We start from the raw sequence: 26571 nt of genomic DNA on the forward strand, positions 1-26571 counted from the left end.
AGGATCTTCCCAAAGGAAAACCTTCCTTGCCCTTGCCTCAAGCTGGGTGCTTGGGATGAGTCTGCCCCATGGAGGGTTTCTGAGAAGAAACCCAGAGCCTTTCAGATGCAGCAATTTACATTTTGCTTTAAGCTCAGTAGATTTAAGTCTTTGCAGTTGATTTGCTCATCTGCTGTTGCTTGATGCAAGTGTCATCTGGACCTTGGTAAAACTCTTCCCAGGAGGGGCCCACTCCTGGTCCCAGCCCTCCAGATGGGTCTCACCAGGGCTGAGCAGAGGAGGAGGCAATAATTTTTCTCGTGTGGCAACTAATGAGTTCTTAAAATAAAAAAAAAGTATGGAAAAGTAGAGCAAGGGCTTTTTTTCAAGAGGTGACAAATTATTTTACAGCTCTAAAAAGCACAATTATCTCTTTTTTTTTTAAGCTCAATACTAGGGTGCAATGTGTTCAACTACATAAATTATGTTGTTGGAAAAAAAATCTCTTTTGTGAAGTTTGCCATTGTTTTTTCCATTTTATAATCAGGTATTTTAGATGTGGCAATTAGAGCTGCATAGGGGATGGGAATTGTTTACAGGCCTGAGGATGAGAACACTGCACAGGTTTGCCAGAGGTGGAGGATTTCTGTAGGCATAAATAATTTTAAAATCTTGAAAAAAATCAAGGCTTTTTAAAACAGAGAGATGGTTTCTTGGTTCCTGGGGCATTTGAGGCACCCGATTGGTGATGACTCTGGAATTCTGCATGGTGAGGGGCTGACTTCTGGTCATTAACCACTTGACTGTCAGTAACCTGGGCACAGAAAACCAGGCAGCTGTGGCACTCTGGGGGATGATTCAGTGGTTAAGGTGCTGTAGGACTGATGGTTGGACTTGGATGGATCTTGAAATGTCCTTTCCCACCACGATGATTCTGTAATTCTTTGTGACCCTCCCACTTGTAGTTTGGGGTCCCCAGCATCTGCCATCTCTGGTGTTCAGTTTGAAGCCCCTGGGTGGGTGATGTCCCCTCCCAAACCCCACGGGTCCATGGCTGGGCTGGGGGTGGGGGACAAGCACCAACACTTGGCAGGTACCTGAGTCCCCACCACGGAGGAGCTGCTGGGGGTCAGCAGCCAGCCCAGCTCTGGGAGAGAAACTCCATCTGTTTGTGCTCATTAATGAGCCTGGCAGCAGCCCTGGCAGCTTGCAGGTGCCACTTCAGTATTTGGGGTTGCTTGGTGACAGGTATTGATGGTCAAACCACCTGTGAAGAACCTGCTGTCCATTAATGCCACCCCCTCTTCTCACCTATAGTTCACACCTATGATCTATTCCTGATCACCACTCTTCTGTTCCTTTTTGTTTTTCTTCCCCCCCCAGTTCACATGTAAGGGATGTGCCTGGTGATGCCATCACAGGGTGCTTCACCCTCCTGCCTCAAATAGGAAGAGCAGAAAAAAAGAAAGAATGGGAAATGATGTTTTTTTTCCACAAGGAGCCTTCATGCAAGGGCATATGCTAAAATTTATGAAAACTTTAGAAAACTGGGCTCATTTGTAAAGCAGAAGCTTCCCCAGATGCCAGGGATCTGATGATTACAAACTGAACACTCGTATGGATTCCCAATCAGTGGCAAATGGAGTTCAGCCCTGGTTTTAATAACCCTGCTAAGCACGTTCTAATTTTGCCATGTATTTGTCATAAAAAACTAATTATTATGTCCAAGCCATAAAAAGAAGAACAATAATCCAGTTCTTATGTCACGTTAGTGATTTCTAGATATTATGCAAGCTAATGAAATCAATATGCAGATTGGGAAAGCCAAGCAATAAATTATTCTGTCTGCAGAGAGAAATCAATGTGTTAATGTGGGTTTGCAGGAGCTACAGCAGGCAGGAGGGGCAGAGAGGTCCCTGACCTCTTTGTCCTTAAGGCAGAATTCAGAGGAAGGTGACCCTGGGACAGGCAGCACCCCCCTGCTCTGGGTAGCCCAGGGTGATGGAGCAGTGGCCCTGGGCCAGCTCAGGGAATGGGTCTTGCAGCAGCCAGGGCTGTCCCTGTCCCCTGTCCTGTGGGCCACCCAAGGGGAACCAAGCCAGGACCTCCTGGCCCTGCTTTGGGGAATGGATTGCTAGAGAGCATCAGCCCTGGTGAGGGCTTGTCTTTGGTTAACAGCCCAAAAAGCTGGGTAAGGCAGATGTACAGGAAATGGTACAAGTTCCCTGTGTACCTGGGGGGAAATGTGCATTGAAAGATAGGCTCTCAGATGTGGTGTCACAGTGTTAGTGCCATCACAGGGGGGGGGTGTCCCCAACACCTCCTGCTGAGGAGCTGCTGCCTGGTGTGAAGGGACAGCAGGGACCAGGAGTCACTCAGTCTCTTGTGGGCTGGTGGGATCAGAGGGTCCAAAGTGCCAGAGAGGACCACCCAGCCAGGGAATGAGATGGCTGGGAGCTTGAGGAGATCATGGTCTCCTCCTCTTCTGGGTGGTTCTTTTGGATTTCTGCTGGGGTACAGCCCAGGTGTTGTTTTCCTGACTCCTCATGGTAACAAATGACCCTGCAAAGCCACTTGGATCAGCACCCAGCAGTCCCCAGGGCTTCCCCAGCTGCTCTGCACATCCTGACCCATCCTTCTCCCTTTGAGACACAGCAAGGGCTGGGGGCACCAGCCTGGGAGCAAGGGCAGCTCCCACTTTGGGTGGCAGCCTCCACTTTGGGTGGCAGCCCCCACTTTGGATGGCAGCCTCCACTTTGGGTGGCAGTCCCCACTTTGGGTGGCAGTCCCCACTTTGGGTGGCAGTCCCCACTTTGGGTGGCAGTCCCCACTTTGGGTGGCAGTCCCCACTTTGGGTGGCAGCCCCCACTTTGGGTGGCAGCCTCCACTTTGGGTGGCAGCCCCCACTTTGGGTGGCAGCCCCCACTTTGGGTGGCAGCCCCCACTTTGGGCAGGTTTCTGCAGGTCAGGGCAGGGTCTGTGGAGGTCACAGGGGGGTCCTTCAGGGCAGCAAGTGGCCAGTGTCTCCATTTCATTTGTCCTGGAGGCCTTGGGGTTGTTGTCACCCAGGAGCTGGTGGGTTCCAGGGATGATGGCACTTTGGTGGCAGCAGGGTGGATGCTGGTGCTGATGTCAGGAAGATGCTGATGGTTCTTACTGAGGTTCTGGTTCTGTTGCACAGTTGGTTGCTGGCACTGAGGCTTCTCTGCCCGTCCTGCCTCTGCCATTTTGCTTTAATTGCTTTCAGAAATGGAAACACATTTCTTTCTCTGTGCTCTAAGCAGCCCGAGGGAAAAGGAACACGTGGCTGTGTCCCTGGTGTCACACTCTGCTGGTGGCACTTGCAGTCAAGGGGCTGTGTTTATTCAGTGCATGTGAGCTCTGGTAAATATTGCAGCAAAACTCCACGCAAGCCAAAGAGGTAAACAGCTTCTTAAAGTGTGTTCCCTGGGGTTGTTTTTTTCTCTCCTATAATGCTGACAAATTGCTTATTAAAGCAGAGGACCATAAGTATTCTCAGCAAAGGGCTGGGGAAAGGGAATAATGGAGGATGCTGGAATTGTGCTGTTATTGGTCACGGGCAGGAACCTGGCAGAGAATGAATCCTGCAGGAGGGGAGGGCATGGGAAGGGGTTGTGCCCACCAGGATCCTGGGGGGACACTGGGGATGCTGCCCTGCCTGGCAGGGTGAATTCTCCTTTGCTCTTCCCCTTTCCTCTTTTTACTCCATATTTTTCTCTCAGTTAATCAAAACTGGGGCAAGCAATGTATGTAACAGGCTGCCTTCCCAACACCAAACACAGCTTCACTGGAATGTAAATCTTTTTTTCCAGAATGTTTAGTCACATTTCTTATGTATTCCTTTAATCCATACACCAAATAAATATTTATTCGCTGCTACATTTAATTCTTTTCCTGACCTTCATGGCTGCTGTGTGGGCTGGGTGAGAGGCTGTAGCTGTCAAAGTGGAGAGGAGCTCTGCCATGGATTTAATCTGCACGGGAAGCTCAGCACTGCAGATATTAAGGGCTAAATCCGCTCACAGATCAGAGTCTTTAGAGACAGTGTTAAGAACTACGTGTGCAAAAGGAACATTTTTAATTCTTATTAAATATTAACTCTCCATTGTGATTATGTATATGTATTCTATTCATAATTAATAAGCTCCACAGATTTTAATGATCTGAATGCAGTGATCCCTATCAGTCAGTAAGCAGCATCCCAATATGTCAGAAATGGTTTTGTCTCAAACTGTGAGGTTCCAGAAACACTCTGGAAGCCAAGCTCCTGTCATGGGATAGATCATCTTCCTAGGAAATAATTTCTAAACATAGAATCTACAAGTTTTCCTGAGTACTAGATCATCCCATTATTTGTGTAGTTTCAGAGGATTGTGTTGTGCAGCAGGACTGGGCTTTGGTGTCTTCATGTGTCTCTTATCTTAGGCAATGTATGGCTTGTGCTCATTTATTTTCTAATTCTGGTTTGGAAATGCATAAATGGTGCAGCCTGCTCCTTGTCATCGTAATCAGACTTACAGACATCTCTGCTAGAGTTTATTTAATTTCCCTGCTATAAAACCTAGATTAAAGAAGAGCCCAATCAATTAGAAAATGAACAAAGCCTAACTGAAGAGGAACATTTACTTAAGAGAAAAATCACTTAATCTGTAAGTCTGGAAAATTCCCCACCTTCTCCCACGTCACAGCTCCAATCTTGTCCCCTACAGACCCAGGCAGGAAAGCTGGGGAGGAGAGGGGCTGGGGATCCCCCCATGGTGGGGCTGGGGGGGCTTCTGCCACCCTGGTAAGGTGCAGGGGGCCTGATGTGTGTGTTCCTGGTCTCTTATCAATGCCATTATAAAATGCTGAATTAGGGTTTATCCGAGGGGATTACACGAGGCTGTTGGGGTCTGGGGTGGCAGGGATGGGGCAGTGAGGTGCTGCCAGCCCAGGGTGTGCTCTGCCTCCAGCCAGCTGCAGGAGGAGGATTGATGGTGTTGATTTGCCCTCTGGGTGACAACGTCTGGCTCTGGGATTTATGGGAAGGAGTAGGAATTGTTATGGGAAGGAGTCAGCATGCCCCAAGCTGCTGTGTCCCCTCTGCTGTAGGAACAGGCTGCTGGGGCTCCAGGCAGCATCTTCTGGGGGGTGGTTTGCAAGCCCCTGGGCACCTTGGTGTTTGCAGAAGTGATTGCACAGATGGATTGGGCTGCACATCATTTCCAGTTCAAAAGAAAGGGTCAGTTCAGCTGCTGAGAGCAGCATCTTCTCTCCTCCCCCTGCTGCGTTTATCGCTTAATTATGAAATTGTAATTAGGAAAAAAAAAAATTAGGTTATCATTGCAAAACAGGGTGGGGAGTGCAGCCCAGCACTGGGATGAAGAATTTAGGGGCTTTGGGGCATTCTGGAAAAGTTCTCCCTCACCAAAAAAAATCATTGTTAAAAAGCCAGGCCTGGCAGCCACAGCTGGTGGGCATCCTAAAAGAAAAGGGGGAGAGGGAAAGAGGTGGGGGTTTTGGGGGGGGCTCCAGGGAGGATCTGAGGGGTGATCTGCTGCTCGTTGTGAGGAGAGGGCACTGAGTGGGTTATAGTGCAGGCCTGAGAGAAACCCAAAGCACCAGAAGCAAATGTGCTGTAGTCTTCTCCACGAGGCAGGAGGACTCTCCAAGGCCACACAGAGTGGATGTAGGAGGTGTCACCGTTTTTTAAAAGTGCAAGAAAAATTTAATTTAATCTTCTTTCAAACTGTCAGAAGGATGCTCAGCCTCCTCTTAAAGAAGAGCATCCATCAGGGCCAGTTTCCTGGGAACTCAATAACATCTTGCTGGGCACTAAATGGAGGCACTCCTGCTGCCTGCTTGTTTGTAGCACTGGAAATCCATGGCTGGGGTTCTGCAAACCTGATGGAAATCGTTGTGGTTGCCCCAGGGCAGGTTTTCCCGTGGTCCTGGTTCCACAGCTGCCTGTGCTTGCTGACTCCTGGGGGTGGGGATCCCAGCTCTCCTTCCCCAGCCTTTCCCTTACAACCTTCTCCTTGTTTCATTCCAGTTTCTCCCAAGATATTCCGCATTTCCAGCGACATTGTGGTGAATGAAGGCAGCAATGTGACCCTGGTGTGCCTGGCCACGGGGAAGCCTGAGCCCTCCATCTCCTGGAGACACATCTCCCCCTCTGGTGAGTGCACCCACACCCCTGCAGCTCTCCCAGCTCTTTCCATCACTTGGTGTTAACAACTCTGTGCCCCACCAGACTGTTAGGAAATCAAATCCTTCCTCAGCTTTCAGCTGAGCTGGGTGAAAGCTCCAGTGCTGCTCTGGCACGGGGGTGTAGAAATAAAGGCACCCCAAAAAATGAGGGTATTCTAAAGCCAGCTTTAACAGGCTCCAGGTGTTTATCAAAGGTCCAATTCAAACCAAACCAAACCAAGGAAATCATCAAGAGCACCAGGGCTCTCTGGAGGCAGGAGTGGAGTTAAAAACACTGGTGGTTGAATTTAATGTGACTCCCAGTGAACCCTGATGCCACAACATGGCTTATCAAAACACCTTCATTGAGCAAATTATGGGTGTGAAAAACTGCAAACAGAATGACACCTCAAAGCACAGTTTCTCTTTAATATTGACATTAATTCCTTATAACATATTAAGGGAAAACCTTTAGGTGAGTGACTTGGTGGAGAGGCACCTGCCCTTGGGCTGGTTCTTTTTGAGGGGCTCTGCCCTGGGTTTGCAGTGAAGGTCTTTCTGGTGGCTCACAGAGCTCCTGTGTGGTGTTAGGGAAAAACAGTTCCCTGGACTGGCACAGCCTACAGCAGTGTCTCATAATCCTCAGTAACTGTTTGCTTCACAAAGCAAGATCTGGAAAAAAACCAAACCACTTTTGACCTTTAAGACAATGACAATGAATTCTGCTGGAAGTGCCCATCAAGGGACTACGGAAAAAAATTCCATCGTAGCAAAAAAAAAAAAAAATGGATTTTAACTAAATGTCAAATAAAATTTTATTGGAAACCATGGCGATACTTCAGAGTAATAGCCTAAAGCATCAGATTGTCTACAGAAAGGAGCTGATACAATTTTCCTGGAGAGGAAAAAAAGCAGAAAAGGAGAGTTAGTGCTCTCAGGCTGGAGAAGGAGCTTCAAGTGAACCCCCACTGATTTTGTATTTTTTATCTTGACCAAAGAACTGAGGGTGAGGACTGAGAGGAGAAAAGTGAGCCTCCAGCTGCAGAGGTTTAACATTCACCCCACTGAGAACTGAGCACAAATTTTGAGGGACAGACTAACCTGGGATAGAGCCAACCCAAGGGCTCAGGGTGCAATGCTGGTGTGCCCTTGCTGAGGGCTTTCTTTGGGAGGGTGGCTTGGTGGATTGTCTTGGCCACATCTCTCACTCTCTCACCCCAGAGCAGTAGGTCAGATGAAACACAACTGTGGGCTTAACAAATTTGGTGCTTAAAAAAAGGTAAAGTCACAGAACTGAACCACAGCCTGGCTGAGGTGGGCTGAGACCTCTGGAGATCAGCTTGACCAGCTCCTGCTGACAGCCTGTCCAGCTGGGTTTCAATATCTCCAGTGATGGAGATGCCACTGGGCAGTCTGTGATTGCACTCAGTAAAAAAAGATTTTGTTCTTGTTTTAATGGAATTTCCTGTGGCTCAATGAGATCTCGTTGCCTCTGAGGAGAGTCTGGATCCCTTTTCACCTCCATCAGGTACAAGACCCCAGCCCCACCTTTGGGGTGTGCCCTGGTGTCTGCTGATCATTAATGGGCAGGACAGGGAGGACACTGGATCCTAATAACTGTTGGCTCAAAAATCTTCTAAAATGGGGTGGAAGCAAAGACAGATTTTGCAACACGTGCTCTGGGCACCAGCCTACCAAACAAATAAGAAATTTTCCATTTCAGTCATGCTGCACCCTCAGGTGGGTGTTCTGCTGCACAGACAGACAGAAATGGCACTCAAAGCCAATGAGATATCAGTCTGGCAAACAAGAAGCCTGGATTTATTAGAAAACAAAATGCAAGAGAGCTGAAAGCACCAGATTTCTCTAATGGTTTAGATTCTGTCTGCAGCAAATTACCTTTATCTAAACATAAGCTTCATCTGCACTTTGTAATTTCTAGCAGTTTTCTCCTGTAATTCCCAGTGGCACTAATGAGCCTTGCGTGTGAGCCTCACATCTAGAATGCAACACTAAATTATATTAATGAATCATATTTAGGATATTCTGAAACAGTTTGTCAAAGCTGCTGCTAAAAGATAAGAAACAGGAATCTGTGAATACAAATGATTCAGTGTAGACCAGTTCCAAAAGATTATCGTGACCTGCATCATTTTCCTTGGATAAAGTCGGGTCCCATTTTTCTGAACAAGGGAGAAAAATGAACCTTTCATAGAAATAAAAATGTATTCAGAGATGATTTTTCACTTAGTACCTAAACTATTGGCCTGGAATCTTTATTGTGCACATTTAACTCGCAGTCATTATGTAAATGCTTTCATTAGATAAATATTAATTGTACAAACCCCTCATGGAACTCCAGAGCCCCTGCCCACCCCCTGCAGCACTGGCAGGAACACAGGCCTGGAGTTTGTAATCTGAGATTCTCCTATTGTTGAAATGTCATCTGAATAAATTGCAGGTATTACTTATTTTGTTCTGACATTTAAGAGCAAAGTGCAGCATCAATAGTTTAAGAATGAAGCCAGAATTTTAAAAGATTTCAGGTCTGCCTGGAACAGAACTCTCCAGCCTTTAACACTGGTCTGCACGGGTGTGTGCTCCAGGGCTGGGTTTGAAAAGCTGCTGGGATCACAGCCTGTGGCTGCAGGCAAGGAAAAATGAAAAAGATTGAGATGTAGGGATCTCCTGCTTTCCTTGCATCTCTGTGTCCTCTGGCCCTCCCCTCTGCCTGGATCCTGGCTCATTCTGACTCTGTTTTTTTCCAGTTCTTTTCCCTTCCCCCTTATTCTTTTCTCACACTTTTATCCCCATTGCTTCCAGCCCAGCTTCTGGTTATTTTCCTAGAGGTGACCCTGGCTGTGTGCACGAGTGTGCTGGGGAGAGCAGGGCTCCAGAAATGATGAGTTTAGCTGAACAAAGATTATCCTATGGCGAGGGAAAGGGCAAACCCCTGGCACCAGGACACTCCAGTTCTTCACTCAGCCCTGTTTCCAGAGAGTAGTCATGCTGAAGCATTCAAAAATGTACTAGTAGTAATAATAAAAATAACAACAACAATAATAATAATGATGATAATATCATCAGAATAAGAATATTGCTACCAAAAGCCTCTAAGAACTGTTTTAGCACATGCAAAAGAACAGATTTTTCTGTAGCCCCAAGGAAAGCTACACCTTACACTTGAACATCTTGAGGTGGTGGCCCCAGAAAGCTGACACTGGGGCAGGGTGTGGGGGGGAAGCAAAGAGGCTGTTTGAAAACTTCCACCTAAATGTTGAGAAATGAACTACACCTGCTGTGGGCACAGCTAATGTCAAATGTTGTGTTCCATCTGCACTTTCTGCTAGAGAGCCACTGTTTGTCAGGTGTTACCCACACGTGACAGAAATAAGAAGTGTTTTGTTCAAGTGTAAGTACTCTTCACCTGGATTTCCAGGTTGGAAGTACTTAACCAACAAGAATTATTATCAGATTTCCAGGGCTTTGTATGTGTACAGGGTGTGAGCTCATCTTTTGAAATGTTCCAGCTCTTGCTTCAAAACAGTTTTAAAACTAAAAGCCTTAGGAACAGAGGATTCTGACCTTTTAATTTCATCCTCCTAACTTCTAAATATCTGGCAGATGTCATTGCTGGTGAGGGTTATGTCACACCACTGCTGCTCCCTAATGTTTTTGCAGTCTTATATGGTGTTGGTTTTGCCCTCACCCACTCTCTGCTTGGCTTCTCCTGGAGCTGACCAGGGCACCCAAAGTATCTCACCATGGACCCAGCTTCATAATTCAAAGCCCAAACAGCAGATCCTCCAACCCACCGTGGAGAAAGACCTCTTGCTCTCCAGCTGCTTTGTGCTGGGTGCCTTCAAACCAGTGGCTACTGGTTGCTGGGCTGCCTGGCGTGGACGTTCCCCTCTCCCTCTCAGCTTTGCTGCCAGGCTGTATGCCAGCCAAGCTGGTTCCCTCTAGGTGCTGGGGAAGCAGAATGTGAAGGAATTCAGCACTTGAACCTGATGAGCAGTGGCAGTGCTGTGGCTCCCTCCTGCCACCATCACTCAGCTCACAGGCAACAGCTCCATCCCCACGCTGCCTTGCGGGGCTGAGCAGGAACATCTGCTCCTTGCAGCCCAGCTGAGAGGGGCTGGAGAGCAGCCAGGACCTGCAGGGAGACACCAGGGCAGGGACCAGCAGCAGCCACGGGCTGAGACTCAGCAGAACTGGAGAGGTTTTTATTTGTGCAGCAGAGGGGTAGGAAGGGTTCCCGCTGGCTCCTCCTCACTGCACTCAGCTCCTGGCAGCTGCTGTCCCAGGGAAGGACAGGGATGTGCTCACAGCTGTCCTGAGACACCAGAGAAACCTGCTGGCTGCCTCTTGGCTGGGCTGTTGGCACCAGATGCTTCAGGAGCAGCACTGTTGATGCCAGCACGTTGCTCTTGTCAAAAATAACAATTTAAGGCTCAGATGCCTCTGGGTGTTACAGTGCTTCCCCATCCTGCTCCTGGAGTGAGTTCACAGAGAGCACCCCTTCCTTTCCTGCCTTGGTGTCATCTCCTGACTCCTGGCTGAGCTCAGGCAGCACTTCACACAATCCCAGTGCTTGGTGGGTGCCAGCTGGGACCTCCAGGAGTGGGGGAATCTCCCAGCCTGGTGGGAACCCAGCAGCAGGGCCCTGGGCTGCTGGTCCTGCAGAGCATGGTGCTGTCTATCCCTGGGGTACCCTCCTCATGGGGACAGCAGCTCTGCTGGGGTGGCTGGACATCCAAAACACACCAACTCCCACTGCTGGCTCCTGCCCCAGCAGGAGATGGGTTGGTCTGTGCTAAAGCCATCTGGGGGCTTGAAGTTTGGAGGTTAATATTTCATATGAATGTATTAGGATCTAGTTAAGTGATATTCAGTATCATGACCCCTTGCTCCAGGGTCCAGAGACACCCCACTGTCTGGTCAGTTCTGAGGAAGGCATCTCAGAAAAATGTAATTTTTATTGGGGCTGTTCCAGAAGATTGAGCATTTCTTCAGGAACGACTGGAGGTGCTCCTAGAAATCTTCATGTCTTCTTAAAGTCTTTAAACAGGCTAGGAAAAAAAAAATCTTGTTAAAATACAGTTGTCAGGAGGACAATACTCAAACTAAGATGGTCCCATAATTGGGTCTTTCTGCAGGAACTGACAAATGGGAGCAAAATGATAATCTCAGCAAAATATGGAGGATCCAGCTAAAACCATGCAAAAGTATTGCAGGGAAATAAGGATAGATTTTTTGACCATTTTATAACAAATGGAGAGTAGTTCTCACTTTTCAATAAAAGTAGATGAACTCATTAATAACTCATAAAATGCTATGAAAATTAGAGTTTTAATACTTGCTTAGTTTATTCCCTCAGATATTAGATCATCTTTATTTGAGAAATACTGCGCTTCTGAGTGAGCAATTTATGAATCATAGAAGGTATTTCAGTGAAACAGAATCTTTAATGTTCAAAACCAACCCAAACCACTGTGGTTTCCCCCTTCTTCCCCTTCCATTGCTGTTGGGCCCCTCACAGCTATTTTGGAAGGTTCTGGTCTTTTGAACAGAGCACGAAAACTTTGGGGCTTGCACCAATTTTTTAAAGAAAATTAACAGATAATCTCTAAAATCCAATGAGATGTTCCCTTTTTCTGTTTTCACTCTCGGGACATCCCCTGCAGGCAGGCAGCAGGAGAGGGATGGAGAAGCTGTGACCACAGTCCTTGGGGCAACCCTTGGGGTTCCTGCCCCCAAAGCCTCTTCCAGGAACCACCCCAGGCCTCCTGAAAACACTTATCCCCATCCAAATCCCTACATTTAAGTGCCATGAATTATAAATAAGATGAAGGGAGGTTCAAATCCTGCAGCTTTCTTCTTAAAAAGAGCATTGCCCTGCTTGTCCCCAGCTGGTTTGGACAGAGCAGGGCTGGGAGGCTGCCTGCAGAGGGAAGGTGTTGCTGCCTCTGCCTTCTGCAGGCAGCAGAGCACAGGTACCCTGCCATCAAGTCTGTGAATTCAGAACTGCTCCACACCATCAGCACACCAGGGATCTCCAGCACGTTTGCAGCCTGGTATCTGCTCTGCCCAGAGACAGAAACTGATGTGACTTTAGGGAATGGGGCAAACTGGGACACCTGCTCTTGTAGGACCAACCTACAGCCTCTTGGTCAGTGGCTGAGACCCACGTTGCCCACACCAGGCAACCCATATGTCTGTACCCATAAATTCCACATGTAAGTGTGACCCTGTTTGTCTCCACCTCTGAAACATTCAACTTTTTTCCCGATTTTTGATGGAAGATCTTGGCTGGCCCCACCTCTGGTTGATAATCTAATGAGATTTCTTCTTCTCAGACACCAGGTCTGGTAAGTTTGTTGTCTCTCTGGCCAGCAGAGCCATCCAGCCATGTTCTGACATCTTGGTAGGTCCAGAAAATGCACCTGGTCTGCAAAAGGGCAGAGGGAGGTGTGGTACCCCGGGCTGTAGGACATCACCCAAAAAAACAGTGAGAAATCTGCATTGGCTCCTGACACTTATCCTCAGTCACCAGCATCTTCAGACAAAATTTATTCTCCCTGCTGCTTAGGAACTGCCTCTTTCTGAGCTGGATGTGCATGCAACAGAACCTAAACACACATTTACTTATGGGTATATATTCTACATGACACGATTTATGTTCTCCCACACAGCCATGGGAAATCTCTACAACTCAAAACAAGCTGAAGAAGATGAAACACTGTGCAGGCAAATAGGGAAGATGAAACATGGTATCTTGTGTTTTCCCTAAGAAAAATATTTATCTGTAATATTTACTGAAAGCTTTCTTACGTGAGCCAGGTGCAAAATTTCTGGGGATGGGAAGGTTTAAAAAGGGCTCAGTTTTAATATTTTAAAATGTTCATGAGCTGCATAACACACATGGGCTTTACAGCACTGTACAAATGCACATGGATCTTGCAGTATAAATTATCTTAAAATTTCTCCCTGGAAAGGGTTGTCAGGGCAAGGCCCAGGCTGCCCAGGGCAGGGCTGGAGTCCCCATCATCCCTGGAGGGGTTTCAGAGCCCTGGAGATGTGGGGATGAGGGACATGGGGCAGGGGTGGCCTTGGCACTGCTGGGGGAAAGCTTGGACTCAGTGATCCCAAAGCTCTTTCCCAACCCAAATGATTCCAGGATTCTGTGACTTTATCTTACTTCAGCCCTGTGTGACTAAGAGCTGTGTTGCTGCCTTTACAGAACAAGTCATGGAACACAAACTGTTCATTTAGAGGAGCAAATCTGTCACAGGAACCTTGTGCAGAGCTTCCTTAAAGGACTCACAGAATGCAAACTGTGGGGCTGGGGGGATTGCTGCACAGCTGGGTTCTGGTTCCTTTGTCCTGGCCCAATCCCTGGGTTCTGGTTCCTTTATCCTGGCCCAATCCCTGGCTCTGCTCCTGCCTGCTGTGTGCTCAGAGCTCTCTGCTCAGGTGCAAGCCATGAGCCCTGATGGCTGCAGCAGCTCTGCACCCAAGGCCTGGGCTCCATCTTCTGTGGAGCTCTCAGGTATGGAGTGGGTGCCAGCCCTGGGGCAGGAGGGACCCTTGGCCATCCCCAGGGGCTGAGGAGGGGTCTGTGGTCTGGCCTGGAGCTGAGGAGGGGTCTGTGGTCTGGCCTGGAGCTGGGGGGGGGGGGTCTTTGGTCTGGCCTGGAGCTGGGGAGGGCCCTGCAGCTTGGCCTGGAACCAGGGGGTTCTGCCCGGTGCCCCTGGGGCCTGCAGCTCCCCCAGGGCCCTCCAGGTGCTGCCATGGTGGTGAGGCTGAGGTGTTTTGTGCTTCCAGTGATTTCTGTCCCTGGTCTCGTTGCAGCCAAGCCCTTTGAGAGCGGGCAGTACCTGGACATCTACGGGGTCACCAGGGACCAGGCCGGGGAGTACGAGTGCAGTGCGGAAAATGACGTCTCGGTCCCGGACGTGAAAAAAGTCAAAGTGACAGTAAACTGTAAGTCCTGAGGTGTTTTTAATCTCTAAATCCGGTGGCCGTGGCTGAGAGGGCAGAGCCCTGGAGGTGTCGGTGTGGTGTGCGGGGCTGAGCTGCCCGAGGAAGGGGAAGAGAGATGGAGGCTGAGGCCTCCCCGTGCTCAGCTCTGGGCACGGCCATTGCTGGGCTGCAGGGCTGGGGCTCAGCCCTGGGAGTGCTGCTGTGGAGTCCTGATCTGAGCCCGCTGTGAGGAGTTGGCAGAGCTGGGGTGCTGGGGGAGGTGAGGAGCTCTCTCGAGTCCTGGGTTTGGAGGTTAGGAGGTGCTGGAGCTCCATGGAGAGCTGAGGGGCACCAAGGAGTTCCCTGGTGTGGGACCAGAGGGGCTCTCTGTGCTCTGCAGCCATTTCGGGGACCACTGAGGTGGCCCTTTACCTGGGCCTGGCTGCTCTGCCCCTCAGGGCTTTGCCACTGGGCAGGTGCTTCTGACTCGGGGATCAGTTTGGTTTGTAAATGTTCCTGCTTTGGGAATTGCCATAGGATCTTTACTGACCAGGGGTTTCTGAGGTCTCCAGCCCATGTCCCTGGACAGGCTGCTGGGCTGTCTGGTCTAGATGGAGCTTTGGCCAAGAGTGGTTGGCTCAGGTGACCCTGGAGGTGCTTTCTGACCTGGGGTTGTATGATTCTGTGACTCAGTGAACACTTGAATAAAGTGTCCAAGTGGATCTTTCTCTACCAAGTCCAGTCTGGAAGTGTGCTTGGCTGTAGTGTGGATGGAGGTGGAATTGTGCCAGATCCCAGCAAGCTTTCAAGCCTGCACTGGGAACATGTGGAGTATTTTAATTTTATTTTTTTTTTTTAATGCATCTTAAAACTAGAAGAAAACGGAGGGGGGAATAAAAATCAAGTGGTGTAAAACTAGGATCTTGGCTACAGCATGAAATGGTTTGCACACGTGAACGATTAGTGGTAGTCAGCTAATTGCTAATGCACTTCTCTTGGCTTGGTACATTGTCCCCTGGCCAGATGAGCACAGTGCAGCAGCACTCAGAACATCTGCTCCCTGCTGATGATGCTCATCCCTTCTGACCAGGCAGAAAAGTGGCTCTTGGCATTGGTGGTGGAGCTGGCTGATGCTGCTGGGGTGGGTTTTGTGTCCCAGCACCTCAGTGTGGGCAGCCCTGTTGAGAAGGGGTGTTGTGTGTGCCCAAACCAGCAGAATTCTACCTGTTTGCTGCCTGTTGAGCTGGCCTGGCAGGCTGGCTTTCCATCATCAGAGCTAAATGTTTCATTTAGGAGAGCTGTGGCTTGTCTGCTTGTCACTCGTTAGGAGAAATGTCTGTCAAATCTATTTTAAAGTTTTAAATCTGGAAAGATCTTAAGGAGAAATACAGAATAACAGCAGATGCCATCAGGGCCTTTTCTTACCCTGGGCTGGGCAGAGTTTCTGTAGTCAAATGTTCTTCAGTCCTCTTTCTTCTTTTAAGAAAATATCTGTTTGCCTAATGAGCTAGTGAGGAGCAGGGCTTTCTCCTTCCAGCCCTCCCCCCACCCAAAAAAAAAAAAACCAACCAAAAAAACCCCCAAAAACCCATTTGTTTATTTTCTCTGGTTTCTGAGGTGATTTATCTCCTGTGGTGAGGCCCTGCCCCTGGGCACCAGCTCCACAGCCTCCACCTCTCCTGCCCCCCTGGTGCTCCTCAGTCCTTCTGCTGAGGGATGTCCTGCATGGCTTGGGCCATCTGCTCACAGCTCCTTGCTGAGCACCAGTGAAGCCATGGCCAGGAGTCCAAGCCCTGCTCCTTCAGCCCCACAAAGTGCTCACCAAGGATGTGATGTCTGTGGCTTTGTGTCCCTGAGTGCAGAGCTGTGTGCTGCAGGAGCATCTCCTCACCCCCAGGGCTGGGGAATCCCTGCTCCATCTGGGTGTCCCTCCATCCCACCCCATCCCATGCACAGGGAGTGATGAGGATCCAATCCCAAACTGCCACTTCCTGCCCATTTTCAGTGCTGTTTCCCTGTTATTAACAGGAACGTTCTTTACTGCAGACCTGATAACTGCAGAATAAATCAAGGTTTTTATTGTGCCCAGTTAATAGAATGTATCAATGAGCCCTGAGCAGTTAGGGGGCTATCAGCACAATTCTGAATATGGATATTCATCTCGTGTAGGGGCTGCTCAGTCACCCAAGCATGTACAAGAAAATTACCAGGTTTAAATTACTTTTTGAATTTCAAGTTTCTTGGCTGGGCACCTTCCAACCATACATAAACAAGCAGCTTCTGTATAGCACATAAATTACAACTCTAATGACTTTACAGGGCTTGGGGTTTGTTGTTTTTTTTTTTTTCTTTATACTGCTTCTTATTGCATAATCTGCATTTTCTACTTAATACACATCTGTTCCCCATAATTTGCCTTTTAAAAACAGTGGCCTGAGAATCTGTGGTGCATTTGTCTGCCTGAGTCTGTGAGGAGGTAGGGGAAGAAATAAATTGAGGTTTCAGCAGCAGGAATGCTGTACCAGAGCAAGTTAAAATAGATAACTTCTAATCCAATTTCATTTCACAAGGAAATCTTATGAGGATTTTCCATTACACTTTATAAAGCAAATACTGGTTTATAGATGATTATATTGAACCCCACTTTGAGTGAACCAGTCTGGATTAGCAAGGCTTTAATATGTCATCTGCAAGCTGGTCTGGAGCTGTGCCTGTGGGACTGCAGCCTCTCCAGCTCTCCTCTGCCTTCATCCTGCCCTGCTGGGCAGCACTGGGAGCTGCTCCTGGATGGGAGAACCTCCAGGGGTGAGGAGATGAGGAGTGTGATGTGTGAGCAGCAGCAAACTGGCATTTGTTTAAATGCAAAGCTGTCAGCTGAATAAATGGGAAGTGTGGACTTGTAAAGCTGTGCTGCAGAATTCCTTTCTTCACTTGATGTGCACCAAGGGCCTGGTTTTCTCTGGCTCCAGCAGCTCTGGATCTTGCAGACTTGTCTGAATTCAGATCTGGCAACTTTGGGGAGGAACAAAGCCATTCATTGAAATTAAAAGACACTAATTTAATTTCACCAGTTACGAGCCCATCCTGCTGCAAGCTGAAGGCCAGATTCCTTGGCACTCCTGGGGAGGAGGCTGTGGCTGTTGCTGAGCTGAGCAAGGGCAGCAGGAGCTCTGGTGGGGTTGGGCTGGGGGCTTTGGCTGTCCTGGCTCTTCCTGGCAGTACAGGAGAGATGGGATGGGGCTCATCCCTGAGGCAGGACTCCAAGTAGCTGTTGTGGCAGGGGGTGCTTTGAAGGCAGTGCTGCTGCCTTGTGCCTGCAGCAGTTCTGTTCCTCTTTGGGGCTGCCCACTTGTCAGGCTTTGTCCTCCATTTCTCAGGGTTGCCTTAGGGATCTCACCTTTAATAATGGCATTAATAGAAACCCCCCCAGCAGCAGGCTCAGGAGTGATGTCCAGCTGAGCAGAGGGGACAGCAGAGCCATGAGCAATGAGCACAGCCTTCCAGGCAATGTCTGCCCATGTCAGGAGCTGCTGGGAGGGCTGGAGCAGCTCTGGAGCCAGGGGGAGAGAGTTGGGGTGTTCAGGCTGGAGAAGAGAAGGATCCCATGGGGAGACCTTAGAGCACCTTCCAGTGCCTGAAGGGGCTCCAGGAAAGCTGGGGAGGGACTTGGGATGAAGGGATGGGATGAGGAAAATGGCTTTAAAGTGAGACAGAGGAGATGGGAGGGAGAAATTCTGTGCTGTGAGGGTGCTGAGCCCCTGGGTGCCCAGGTTGCCCCCAGAAGCTGTGGCTGCCCCATCCCTGGCAGTGCTGAAGGTTGGATGGGGCTTGGAGCACCCTGGGCTGGGGGAGGGGTCCCTGACCATGGCAGGGGGGACACTGGAGGAGCTTTAAGGTCCTTTCTGACCCAAAGCAGGCTCTGAGGGCAGCTCTGAGCCAAGCCCGATGCCTGCTCAGTGCAGCTGTGGCATCCACTGCCATTCCCTGCAGGAAGTGATGACCCAGCACAGGCTGTTCTTTACAAACCCATTGGCAATTGTTCATCTTCTTGTTATCTTCCAGATGCTTTCACATCTTTGATTGCTTGAACAGCTTTTTTATGAGGATTGGCAATAATGGCCTGGGCTGTCATTCCCTGGCTCCTGTTGCTTTCTCCTTTTCCAAGAAGGGCTGGGGGAAGCTGCCCACACCTCAGGACTCACATCCTAGCTCTGCATTTCCTTCACCCAGCTCTTCAATATGGTTTTGACAGTTACATAAACTGATGGTATATTTTTGGATCCCTATCAGTTTGGTGCACTTAAGTACTTGATGCGTTGTTATTTCCCCATTTTAACAGGAAAAAGAATTGTTTAATTGTGTTTCAAATGGAAATCACAATGCTGTGGTTATTGGATCTGTGGCATTTTGTGTTTGGCAGGACCAAGGGGCTGGGCTTCCCAGGAGCAGCCAGGTGGTTCCCAGGTGTCTGCTGAAGGGATGGTGTGTGCCCCCTTCTTACTGCCCCGATGAGTTGAAATGGTTTATGCTGTGGGTTTTGGTTTGTTTTTTTTTTTTTTTAACAGAAGGAATGTGTGAGTTTCTTTTATGAATTTTAAGTGCTGTGCTCCTAGTTTTTCCATGGACAGGTTAGGGTTTTGGCAGCACAGCTTAGCTCATTAGCATTTCTTAGAAGCCTGCCTGACTGTTGCTATGGTGCTTTGCATAATATTATGCATAATATTCTGATTTCACTTTGAATTCAGATGTACTGTACGAGCCACTCTAACCCAGTTATCTCTGTGAGCTCCCACCTCCTGGGAGCACTGTTACAGGGCAGGGTGTGTGCTGGGGCTCCTGATGCCTGGACAGGTTCCTGGGACTTGCTGTTCCCAGGAAGGGTCCTGCTGTGAGCTCTTGCTGACCTATGAGAAGCACTTCCTTGGCTAGGGTTTTTTTATGTGGATTCAGCATGGAAAATTTTCTTCCATCAGGGGGAATGGTTATGAAATAAAAAGGCAAAGCCCAAATATTCTCAGAAGGTCTCAGTCCTTCTTGGCTTGGGTATAGAGTAACTCAGAGCAATTCTCAGTTTCAGTGTCCATGTTATTCTGGTGTAAGAGAGGGGAGGCTTCTGTTAAGCATAAATACATCTATCTGTGTCTTTTAATTCTTAATAGTTAAAGATACACAGATTTGTGCTTATATCCCTGACTGAATTTGGGGGCTGTGGTCAGCATTGGCTTAGGTAGAGCAGGAATAATTTTGTTGGAGTCTACAGAAATGTATTTTGAGCCGTAATGTGGTTTTGTTTTGTTTTTCCCTAAACCAACACAAGCACTGCACTGACCAGTTCAGCTGTTCTATACCCAGTTCTATACCCAGTACCTTCAGCCATGCCAGCTCTGAGCTGCACCACATGAGCTGAAGTCATCTGTTCATATCTGACCATGGAACACAGAGACCTTCTCGTGGTGGTGCAGTGGCTGCTTATCCTCCATCTGGAGGAGATTCTCACACCTAAAGCTGCTCTATCACTGAGTGTTTCCTGTCCCAGTTCCCCCTGACTGGTTGGAGTGGTCCATGTCTGTGTGGAGCCTGGGAAGACAGAACTTTGCAATCCTCTGCTGAAGGATCAGAATTGCATCCGAGAAGCTAAAAGCACTCTGGAGTGTGGTTTTGCTGCCTTCTCTGGAACACGCTTTCCTCCACTCTCAGGCTACCTTTAAAAAATGGGATTTTGGCTTCTAAATGGCACTGGGGACTCCTGGGACTCTGACTGCTGCTTCATACTCGAGTCTCTTAGTGGATCAGTGGGGCTCGTGCCTTTGTTTTCTGCTATTGTTACCCATTAATCTAGCTCAAAATAAGAAATTCTCTGTGTTGGGCAGAGGTTCCAGATCAGTACTTATCACTTTTGTGTCTCAGCTGCTACTTGAAGGAAGTAGATGTAGGAAGGCCTTCAGAGGTGTGCTGGAGAGGACATCTCTCCTGCAGTGATCACCTGGGGGTGGAGAAATTGTCTGTAGTTAGCTTCTGTATTGGTGGGGCAAGTATAGGAGAACACAAAGCCACCCACTCTTGCTAAAGGAGATTCATCTCTGCTGATGATGGAGGTTTAAGTCAATAATAGCAGAATTTGGCTTTGGGGGCAGCCATCCAGACAAGGAGCTGCCAGCACAGTATCTCTGGTGTAACCAGTGCAAAATGAAAAGAGTATTGTTGATTCAGTGAGGATGTATTTCTCCTCTGTGGTGGGGAAAAAAGCTTCTTATGAAAGTAATGCCATTTTATGTCCTTCAGGTATTTTTATTACCATTTCAGGAGTCAGATTAAAACAATATCGTTGAGGTTTCTGGCTCGAGTGTAATTTGGCTCCTAAATGAACATTGATTTCTTTCTGCTGTGTAATAGTTTACTGTTAGGTTCTGCAAACTGCTGCACAGTTCCTGCAGGTTTCTGGAAAGCACGTGGCTCGTGTTGAGGTGTGACAAATGTGATTATAATGCTCCTTCATGTAGATGGCATTCTGCTGCCACAGCACATAATCAAGGGCTTTGGCAACATGAAACAATTTTCTGTATCTGAAGAACTTAGAGTATTGGTACTCCAGGTATCCCTCCAGCAGATAAGGAGGACATTTTTCAGCTTCTTAAAGGAAATCTCTGCCTAACTCTGCCAATTGATTTCTTTATTATTCTTAGTAGTAGCAGCATTATCTTCTTTTCCTCCAAGTGCTTTTAGGGGTACTTTGGGAGTATGGAGGGCTGCAGCCTGTGTTTGCCAGGGGTGTAAGGAGAGCAGGCTGGGCAGTGGGCTGCCCCTTCTCTCCACAAAGGGCTCAGCTTCACCAGTGGCACGTGGGGATGCAGGACAAGGACACAGCTTGGCCCCTCCAGTGAAAGAGGAGATGCTGCTCCAGGGTAACACCAGCCTTGCTGCCACGGGGACCCAGCTTTTGGCTGCAAAGGCAAATGATGGGCTTAAGACACCAAAAAAACCCCCTCAGGTTCTCCCTTTGCTACCTGAAGGGTGTCCCCAGCACCAGTCTGTGAACCACATTGAGGAGGTGCAGAGCTATTAATCCATGTGCCTTCTCCAGTGCTGTTTTCTTGGGAAGCAGCGTGCCTGGCCCTGCTATTAAAAGGTTGTTTCTATTATTCAAATGTGGAATTTATTGCTCCAGAAGCCCGTGAGTGCTGATTATTTGTCATTGCTGCAGTGGTTAATTCTGAGGACTGCCATGATTACCCATTTGAAAGCAATCTCTGTTCCTTGTCTCCAGGAAGATGAGTCCTTGAAATAAAAATAACTGTACTAATTTGCAATGTATTTACACTCAGCCAGTAGTTACAGGTCTACATATTGTTTAATTATGGTGTAGCAGTAAATGGTGTTCATTGTGTTTATGCACTTCTGGGAGACTGGGCTGTAACAAATCCCAGAGCATCCACAAAGTGCTCCCTAATACAAACAGGAATTCTCATGGAGGTGGTGTTGATGGTTGTTGTAAAGGAACCAGGTAAAGGCTCTGGCTGTTGGTGAGGGTGGGAATTAGGTCATGAATTAGTGGGGTGAAAACAAAAAATAAGAATTAATGAAGAAGCATCCTTTCTGGGCAGGCAGTCCTGCCTGGAGCCTCCTCCCTGCTCCTCAGCCTCCAGGTGATCCCACTTTAAACACCAGCTGAACACAGCACAGGGCAATTGAAGTCTTAATAGAAGCTGACTCATCTCTAAAGAGCTTCTGCATTTCAAGAAGCAATTTGAAGTATACAGCAGGCTGTGCTCAACTCCAAACTGGAGCCAAAATTAATGGAGAGCTCTTCAGCTTCCAGGAGCGTTCACTTGCCCAGATTGCTCTTCAAGCAAAACAATTACTTAAAATATTTCTCATAATAGTCAACATGTTGTAAAGCAATATTTCTCCTGGTAATTGTCCTCTTCCTTGTGGTGCTGGTCTAAGCCTTATCCTTCCCTCTCCCTCGCACACATGGTGCCTCTGAGGTGACAATCTAAAGGGCTTCTGAGTGCAGCTGGGGCCATGAACTGGCAAGTCTGAACTCTGTGTCAGCCTTGCAAAACTCTCCATTTCCCCATTTATTTGTTTGGGGTTTTTTAACTTTTCCTTTCCCAGCAGCAGTTGTTGCTGCTCTGAAATGGTTGTTCCAGGAGAGCCCTCAGTGTGAGCGGGGGTGCCCGGGCAGGGCTGTGGCACCGTGCCGTGACGGCCCCGCTGGCTGCTGCCCGGGCTGTGCTCAGCACCTCAGTCAGACATCCAGGCCTGGATAAGGCTGTAATGATATTGCTACAACTTGTTTGTCCCCTGGTGGGATTGCTAAATTAGGTTTTAATAACTTCTGCAATTTGGCTGGTATTAGCAAGTGTGTGGTGCAGGAACGAGAGCTGAGCTCGGGGAGCTTCCAGAAGTCCTATTTCTGCTTTGCTACTTGAAAACAAAGCTGTGCTGTTGACACAAAAGAAAGAAGAAATTGCCAGCATCGTTCTTCAGGCATTATAATTCATAAAGCTGTTTCTCTTCATGTTTTCTGCCTCTTCTCAAATGAAAACAAACTATTTTGAGGCTGCTGTGACCTTTTCTGGAGCTGTGGAGCTGGCAGCAGCTCTTGCCATGGGATCTCCGTTGCCTCGTGGGCACGGCTGTGCTCAGTGCCACAGCCCAAAGGCAAGTGATGTCAAGGGCCATGTGGTTTTGGTTGCCTTGCTACCTGTTGCACACTGTGCACACACATCACAATAGTCATTTCTAGACTGAAAAATTCAGTTGACAACTCAGAAAACTTCCCTTCCAAATGCACCATCTCCAGCATCTTTAGAACAAAAGTCTGTTTAGTAGCAAATGTACCAAAATTCAGGTGCTCCCTCCTTTGGCACCTGGAATTGTTAATGACAAAAGAGGCTCTCAAGGAGAAAAGCTAATCAGGAATTATCCTTCAGTGCAGCAATTCAGTGTTTCAGTGGGGAAGCCCCAGACTCCTGTGTAAAGTCAGGCTGCATCCAGGTGTGGGTTTGTCGGGATCTGTTGCCTCTTCTTGAGGAGCATGTGACATTCTTTGGAAATCAGGCTATTAAATGATGGTCAGGGACAGGCTGCAGAGCCCTGGGCATGTCTGGTGTTTGTAAATGACTCTTATTTTTCTGGCTTTGGTTTTCCCCAGCCCAGCACCGTGTGAGCCCCATTTTAAGTAATGATGTTGGAATAGGAGGTGACACCTGCTGTACCCGGTTCATTGGCTTTTATCTGCTGAAATAGCATCAGACAGGAAGAAATTACTTTCTATGGACAATCTTACAAATAAATACAGATGGGGGAAGAGGGAGAGACCCTCGAGACTCATTTGCTTCCATCTCATGCCTCCTCTACCACAGGTTTTGGTGGCACAGGTATTTAGTGTGCTGTGGCAGGCAGAGCCAAGGCTCCCAGTCCCACGGAGCTGCCAGTCAAAACCAGTGACACAGGTGGGCTTGTCAGAAATCAAAATGTGACTCAGAGTGAGCAGGTTCTGTTTTGACCTGGTATGGATGTATCTACTCCCACAGATCCCTCTTTTTAGACTCCAGCAGGGGGTCTGGGAAGCCCCTCTCAGGGTTGCCCTGACTTTTTATTTCCATCATTTTATTTCTAAGCTTTGTTTTCAATTAAACCAACTTTCCCTGAGAGCGTTTGAAAGCAACCAGTTATTTCTGTGGCTTTGCTGCCTTCAGCTAGAACCACCCCCATGGGCCTGCCTCTGCCTGTACTTGTCACCCATCAGGGGAGATGGTCCTGTTCCCATCACCTTACATCTGCTGCTGATTGCTGGGGAGGGGAGGGACACCAAGAAGCCCTTTATGTAAACTTCACTTCTTTTTAATATAGAGCAATAGCTTCTAGCCCTTCTGTGGCTCTTTCTCATTCTTCCTGAGCTACATATGTATATCAGCTATAACACACTGTCATTGAACAGTGGTTTTCAATCAAAAAGACTGTCAGTAAAGCTGATTCACTAACAAGAAAGCTGTCAAGCTGTGACAGCTGCTGTCTTTGCAACCCCAAACAATCTGTTCAGTGCTAACTCTGACTTATGCTTCCATTTATTATACAGTAGTAATGAGTTCTGTCCTTAGAATTATCATTTTGGTGAGTACACCTAGCTGCTTTGTTATGTATCTAGAATATATCAAATCAGATCCAAAGTGTAGGAGCTTAAGTTTTCTGCAAAAAAGTTCTACTTCTGGCTTTTGAATTGTTTTTTTGAAATCCACATCCAGTTTCAGTACTTACCTTGTTCTTGTAGCTGAGCAGGAGCCTGGAGATTTCATTACTCTTGTAAGCTGCAAAGAGTATAAATTCTTTTTTTTTCTCATTGTGTTATAAAATGACATCTAACCTTAAACACAACACCAGTAGCTACAGGAGTGAGTCGAGGGATGTGCTGCTATAGGAACTGGTCTGATGCTTAATAATCTCAGGATCTTGGAGATCACAAAATTTCTACCCAGAGAAGGAATGGAGGAGTTGGGCTGATGATGGTATTTGAATTTTTGAATTGTCAACCTTTCCTTTTAAAATAAAAAAAAAAAAACATAAAAAAAACATAAAAAAAAAAAAATAAAAAATAAAAAAAAAAAAAGGAAGAGCACCTTGACAGTCTCCTTTAGCAACCTCTTCTAGCAATAGCTCCCCAGACCTAAAGCTCCCTTGCTGCAATTTTGGTTGATTATTGCCTGCCTCACCCCTAGAGGAGATGGGGAAGAGATGATTCCTTTTTCCTACTGGCTTGTCTGTCTAGTAATGTGCTGCATCCCCAGTAACTCAGCTCTTCCAGCTCCACTAATCCCCATCCCTTCTGCTTTTCTGCACTTCTGATGTGTCAGCTGGGACCACACGAGTGCCCCCAGAGCAGGGGTTTGGTGCCTGTTGAGTCTCCCCTCCCAGCCCTCTGCCCTCCCTGCTCAGCAGAAGGGGAGGGTGGTCACCTGCCAGCCCCCAGGAGCAGGCAGAGCTCAGCCTCCAGCAGGTAGGGAACAGCCTCCTGTAAGCTCATGGCTGCCTCAGATCATCAGATGAGGACAATAAACCTCATCAAAGATCTACAGAAGGCAAATGATGATGAAACCATCCTTCCTGAGCCCTTGGATGCAGCCCCGTTGCTGGGAGGGAATTGGCAGTCACCTGGCATGTCTCCTGTCCCCAGACACGTGTTGGAACTGGAACAAAACGTGTTTGTGTCTGGGAAATGACCTGAGGAGGGCAGCAGCTCCCATGGATCCATCAGCAACACAGGGGATGTCTCACTGCTGCCCAATGGTCTCTGGGGAAGGCAGAGGATGTCCTGTGGTGGTGGTCCTGAGCTTTGGACATCTGGCACTTGCAGGTGCACATTGGTGAGAACAAATATCCCTGGTGAGGGTACAAAATTACATAGAAAAGGGTCCTCAAAAGGCTCCTTGCCAGGGCTGTGGGTCCCTGGCTTTGCTCTGGGTCTGTGTTCAGGTTTTGGAATTATCCTGCTGAGTTTTCAGTGGGGTAGGGATCCAGAGACTCACCCCCACCAGTGTCCCCGTGGTCTGGGGAGCAGCAGGGTCACTTTTTCCTGTGATGCTGCTGGTGCAGGTGTGGTATGGATCCTCCCAGCCCTGCCTGCCTCCTCTGCTCTGCTGCTTTGTCCTCCTGGATGTGCCCAGGTCCCCCTGGCCGTGTTTCTGACCTCATCCCAGATGCCTTACATTTCTGTCTCAAGTTTTCTGCCCTTGGAAAACTACCGGCTTGTTTTAATTCACTTTCTCCTCAGCTTTGCTGCCAAAAGATCTACTCAGTAATTCCTGGAATTTGTTGAAGTCCATTGCTTTTATCTTCCTTAGAGGGAGAGAAATAGCCCAGCAAACGCTGGCGTGTTTGTTCGCACCCAGGCTCCTGGCCAACTCTTCCTTCTGGGTTGGCATCAGACATAGGAAAGCTTCCCCTTTCCTCCTCCTCCTTCCTCAGTGCCCCTCAGGGATGCTGATACTCATTTTTTCCCCTTTCAGCTCCACACACACACACGTCTGAATAACTGCAGGGTGCAGGAGCTGCAGTGAAGCGTGAGGCCCTGGTAAGGCTGCAGAAGCTTTTCCAGCAGGAGCTGCTGAGGGTGGGAGGTTTGCTGGCTCCTGGTTGTGGTGGGGTGCCCACACACATGGCAGCCCCTCATCCTCCTTCCCCCCACATGCTGGTGCCCCTGTCCCACATGGAAGCATCCCTTCCCAGGCCAGCTTGGGTCCTCCAGCACTGCCCAGAGGTGTGCCCGTGCTCCTGCACATGGACACTGACATCTCCAGCAGGAACCTGGCTTGGAGTCAAGTTCTCCTCGTCTGTCCTGCTCCCTGCCCCATTGCTAGACCAGGAGACCTGCCCTGCCCTTCAGCACAAAGCTCCCAGGGGCACCTACAGCCCAGCAACATGCTCTGCCCCTCCTGC

The 26571-nt window shown here is 48.4% G+C and overlaps 1 protein-coding gene and 1 long non-coding RNA gene across 5 annotated transcripts in view; both read left to right on the plus strand.

The window, feature by feature from the left end:
- Window positions 1–26571, plus strand: part of LOC139798795 (uncharacterized) — a 211944-nt gene that overhangs the window by 116931 nt on the left and 68442 nt on the right. The window lies entirely within an intron of this gene.
- The window catches only part of NEGR1 (neuronal growth regulator 1), a 172694-nt gene that overhangs the window by 95926 nt on the left and 50197 nt on the right, over window positions 1–26571 (plus strand). For all 4 annotated transcript variants that reach the window (XM_071749834.1, XM_071749835.1, XM_071749836.1 and 1 more), the window contains exons 3-4: window positions 6032–6157; window positions 14023–14154. In XM_071749834.1, the coding sequence (XP_071605935.1) occupies window positions 6032–6157; window positions 14023–14154 (258 nt within the window). The remainder of the gene's footprint in view (window positions 1–6031; window positions 6158–14022; window positions 14155–26571) is intronic.

This window comes from Heliangelus exortis, chromosome 8 (genome assembly GCF_036169615.1).
Source record: "Heliangelus exortis chromosome 8, bHelExo1.hap1, whole genome shotgun sequence".
Classification (NCBI taxonomy): domain Eukaryota; kingdom Metazoa; phylum Chordata; class Aves; order Apodiformes; family Trochilidae; genus Heliangelus; species Heliangelus exortis.